This window comes from Penaeus vannamei, chromosome 24, assembly GCF_042767895.1.
Source record: "Penaeus vannamei isolate JL-2024 chromosome 24, ASM4276789v1, whole genome shotgun sequence".
NCBI classification, from domain to species: domain Eukaryota; kingdom Metazoa; phylum Arthropoda; class Malacostraca; order Decapoda; family Penaeidae; genus Penaeus; species Penaeus vannamei.
This window is the reverse complement of record NC_091572.1, coordinates 10753935-10758934: the sequence shown is the minus strand read 5'-3', so window position 1 is coordinate 10758934 and position 5000 is coordinate 10753935. Positions and strand designations below refer to the sequence as shown.

Below are 5000 nucleotides of genomic sequence, written 5' to 3'. Positions count from 1 at the left end.
TTGTATGTGTTTAAGGATAAGCCTGGGTATATATAATTTGTTTTATTTCTCTTTAATTATACTATTTTGCATGCATTTTGCTTAATTATTTTGTGGATATTTTTATTTGTCTTTATCTCCTAATTTCATTTATGCTTTAACTGTATGTCATACCCTGAAGGGACTTGCTTCAGAAATTTATTTATCACAAGCTACTTAAAAGACAGGTGGCAATCCTACCAGAATTAAAACAAAAAATCCACGTTTTAATCATAATTTGTTCCATACCATAAACAATTCTCAACATTCCATAGGGAAAGTCAGTTTCAATTTGGCATCGAGTGGTACTACCTTTCTTTTAAGTCCCTTGGCAAGACACATGTACTCATAGACAGAATTAGATAAACAAATATATTTTCTTTACTCTTAATTCACTCATTTTCGATACACAGACGCATTCCAATACATATGTACCATCCGTTTTGACGACTGGTTTCATAACCCTCTAAATCTCTTTTTTCAAATATCAACTTACCCAAATATATTTATTTCCTTAGACCTGAAGTGATTTTCTGAATCTACTGATTCTCACTTCAAATAATACGTAGATGAGCAAAGATTTAAACTTTACATTCCCTTTAAAAATTTTGTTGGTGGATTCCAATAGTGAGTGTGTGCTTTTTGTTAGATTTCGATAAGATAAGTATTTTTTGTCGTAGTTCTTCGTTATCATTATTATGAACACTCACTATTGTTATTTCTCCTTTTGCATATTTCCTGTTTGGGTAACGGTGCCATTCCTTCTTTGATTTCTCTATGCGTCTCTTATTCATCTTCCTTTTTCTTCTCTGGTTTCCATTCTCATATCCTTCGTTATATGAATAAACCTTGCATGAGAATCCATTTAAATGTCTCCGTTTTCTTCCCTAACCTCAAAAAACAACTCTTCACATCCGCGTCGAACCTTCACACCGCCAGCCATTTTCCCGCCAAAACTTCACTGAGCTCTTCCCTTTTGTAGGTTTACACGGACGCGTCTTACTCTCTCTCTCCCGCTGAACACCACTTCCACTCACTTCTCTCGGAGTTCGTGCTGGACAGACGGTGCCTCGAAGGGACTCTTTGAGGAACCGGTTCTTATGAGGACGCGGAGGAAATGGAGGTCGAAGTGGTTCCTTGACGCTTGCTTCTCCGGTTCTTTTTCTCTTGGCGGGGGGAGGGGGGGGGCTTTGGGATGTATTACGGGGACAAAACATCCCGAAGAAGAATCGATAGGACATTTTGGACGTCCTGGGAGTTGTAGACCGAAGTAGAGTAGAGTCGTTTGCTCGTGAGCGCGAGACTTTAGTTGTGTAGAGCGAAGTGTGAGGTCCTTTTTATTGGGTGTGTATGACGTGTGTCTTTTGCAACGGGAATCATGTTTGAACACTTTCTACAGTGAAGCTGCAAAGGGTGAATCAACACACTTTTTACTCTCCAGAGTGCGGCATGACCTAGATCAGTGGTTTTTAACCTAAGGTGTGGCGGTCTTTTAAAAGAAAGAGTACAGTAAAAACAAAAAAGGGATAAATAAAAAACACCTATCTCTGAATTCTAATGCATTTTCTGATTCCCTTTTTACATTCATGGGATTCGCCAAACGTACGGTTAATTTCGTGAGAATTTGGCACCTTTACATCGGTTATGAGCCACTGAGTTCAATAGCACAGGATAATTAGTAAACTTGGGGATAGAAAACAAAATCCATGAAAGACATTATCTCTCTGTGTACACAAGCTCTATTTCTGGTGGACCCTTTTAGCAGTGTTCCTCTTTCTCTGCAGTAAAGAGCACTGATGAGGTTGTAGCTAGATTGTCTTTTTCTGCTTATCAATGCTTATCTGGATATTTAGTGTATATTTTGTATGTATTATATGTTGCATTGAAGCTATATATTTTTTGCTGCTGTTTCATATTACTGTATCATTTTCATAATATTCTCTGAAAAAAAATTCAAACAATTCACGGAAACCTTGTTTTTGTTCTGGCATTAAAAGCGTGTTCTTTATAAATGAAGAAAAAAAGACGTTTGAGGATCCTGTTATCTCCTAGAGTGATAGTGTGGACACTGCATTGTCAAAAGATATTTTAGAATGTATGTTCTCTTCTCAGGGCTGCAACATTTGGGATTTGGATATAACCTGGAAAGACCATTTGTAGATAGTGTCATAATATGGGACAGGAGACGGATTAGTGAATGATTACATAATGATAATTCATGAATAATACACCAGTAATATGGTTGACGCATGCGAGATGCACAAGGGAAGCTCAATGACTTTTTTTAATGCCGGGAGCCTACCTCATCTTGGATCCGAGCTACCTTCTTAGGTCCCTCCCTTGAGCATTCGCAAATAGGATTGTAGGATCAAGTGCTGACAAATTGGAGGTATAAAGCAAGTATTCGTATTGTTATTCATAATAGGATTATTTCTTCTTATTCTTAGTTAGGAAATTGAAATGTGTAAAATATGACAGCTCTGGAGATCGCATGATCTGGAAAAAGTTTGTGATGTTGAACATGTAATTGATATCACTGGGTTTATCGAAATTTACTCTTTGTGTGTAATACAACAGTTTGGATATATCATGGGAATTAGCTATATATTTAAAACGTCAGATTCACAAAAGTTCATGTGCTCTGTACTCCTCCAGAAGCAGCAGTCGAATCATGGCCAGGAACACCTCGCTTTAGGTCAAGTTCATCGCCATGTCACTCTTTTGTAGGCCTATACGTATTCCATGAACTTGCCTAATAACGACCCACCTGTCTCCCTCTCCCCAGGTGTACACGGACGACGACTACATGCTCGACCTCAACCGCTACCACCTCATGAATGCCTTCAAGTCGTTCTTCTTCAGCTGCCTTCATGACCCTCTGGTGTACGAGCAGGAGAACCAGTGAGCGGCTCGCAGGCCCCGCGGCTGTTGTTTCACGAGCACTCGCGTTCTGTCGAGTAATTACGGGTGAAGAGGAGCCTTTCAGTAGCAATAATCATTGTTCCCTCCCTTTTGTCCACCTCCTTACCTCTTCCTCCTGAGCCTGAAGGAGGTAGGATTCTCCTCGTCGCGCCCCGCGTCCTGCTGGGTCCTGGCCTGATGAATGAGTCAGTAAGAGCGCTGTCGATGAGGTGTTTTTCTATGGTTGTTGATGAGGCGAGCCACGTGACGACAATCCCTGCTGAGTGGTCGAGTGAGACGTTCGAGCCGCCAGAGCAGCGTCGCACCTCACCCTCGGGCCTCAAGGAGAGAGCGAGGCAGTGAGGCTTCCCGCCAGGCCTCGGCTTTCTCTGCGTGGCGAGAGGCCGACGACGGCGGGGCCAGCAAGTGTCGTTATGCCTATGTAAACTACGTTGTTAAGACTTTATTTGTTACTAATGATTACACTCTCGTGTCCCCTAGTTACCGTTATCGTTTTTTTCATTTTCTTCTAAGTATTTCGCTTTATTCTCAAATTCCCCTCGGTATTGCATCGCCTCCGTAGATCCAACCCCACCGTGTTTACATGTGCATGTTTTTTTTAAGAAATGTATCTTTTTCGTATTCACCGAATGGAATCCATCTCACTCATCACGGTCAGTCAAAAAGTTCGGCCTTTTTTCTATTCCTCTCAAACGCGAAACTCAAGGTCCAACCCCACGGACCCTTTGCCTTAGGCTGAAAATCCTTTCGAGTTCGTTGAACACGTGAGAACCGGTCTGCCTGCTTCCCAGAGGTCCTGTGCGAAGTGCCACAGAGGGAGAGAGGGCCTCTGAGGCAGTATTCTGTGGTGCTTCCCCGGGCCGCCGTCAGTGTATATTTTAATCTGTAAGTGTAGACAAGACCTGTACGGGTGGAAGAGCTTTGATTTCGCCGCCATGCCCGAGCGTGTGCAGTGGCAGCTTCTGATGTGTCGCTGCTCTCCGTGTCTCTGTGTTACTGGTAATGATGTAAGGACAGCCGTGTCTCCAGCCACTAGAACTGCGGTACAAGGTAGACTATAGTAGATTTTACCCCTCGAACAAGTTAACTTTTTTCTTATTCAGATGGAACAAATCTCTTATTCGCATGCAAATTATTTTTACCAGATGAAGGAAGAAAGGAAGAAAAAAATGGGAACACTGTGTTGATGTGTCAAGTCCAGAGACTGGGTTTTTGTTAAAGAAGAAAAGGAATGTGGTTCAAGAACAAAAACTACTGGCTAGGTTCATCTAGGTTTCTTCTCAGGAACTTCTAGAATTTATCCTGTCAGATTTCTTTGCATCGCTGCTGCCAATAAACATTCATTTTTTATCCTTAGAGAGCAGTCCCTTAGTGTTTTTTCTAATGGTGACTACTACTGTATTATGTAGATAGAATGGAAGCAGGGTCTTAGGATATTGCTTATAGCAGTATCTTTTGTACAGTGTTGTACAATATCAAACTATGTACATATATACCTATTACAGTAAAGTACATTTGTTAACATATTGTTTCCCCTGAATAGTCCTGTTACCCCGACAAGAGCTATGGTCTATGTAAGTGTACAGTGTTATGGCATAATGTAGGTACTTTCCTAAGGTAAGGTTCACCTCGGAACAACATCAATAGCTTCTACATACTGGCTACAGGTTATCGTATCTTCATCAAATGAAAGATGATCAAAACGTGCGAAATTTCGTGATTTATTTAGCAACGGATGCCCCCATCCCGACTTAACTCACTCTCCTCTTATCGTAAATAGTTCACCTCCGTTCCAAAGGCCTAAATAGCAGATAGACCCTCCTCCCTTTGCTTTGAGATTAGACTGACATAGACAAAATAAAGATGGCGGGGAAGGGGAGGGGAAATATAAGATGTATTATTCTCTGTGTCCATTTTTTCGGACAGGCCTACCTCGAAGACAGCCTCCAGTCTTTCTGTGCTGTGGATACCCGTTCACATCCGCAAACAAAAATGCTGGACGACGCTTCTGAGCCCCTTACTGGTAGACCTCCTAGAAAAAACGATCACAAAACAGACAA

General features: G+C 41.6%; 1 protein-coding gene across 10 annotated transcripts in view; it reads left to right on the top strand.

Moving 5' to 3' along the window:
- LOC113817877 (inactive dipeptidyl peptidase 10) overlaps positions 1–5000 on the top strand; it is a 201631-nt gene that overhangs the window by 196430 nt on the left and 201 nt on the right. For 9 of the 10 annotated variants that reach the window (XM_070137998.1, XM_070137990.1, XM_070137997.1 and 6 more), the window contains one exon: positions 2804–5000. This exon is cut by the window's right edge and continues 201 nt beyond it. In XM_070137998.1, the coding sequence (XP_069994099.1) occupies positions 2804–2923 (120 nt within the window). In that variant the 3' untranslated portion in view covers positions 2924–5000. Of the gene's footprint in view, positions 1–1000; positions 1142–2803 lie in introns of all 10 variants that reach the window. The other variant, XM_070137996.1, reaches the window with a different exon arrangement.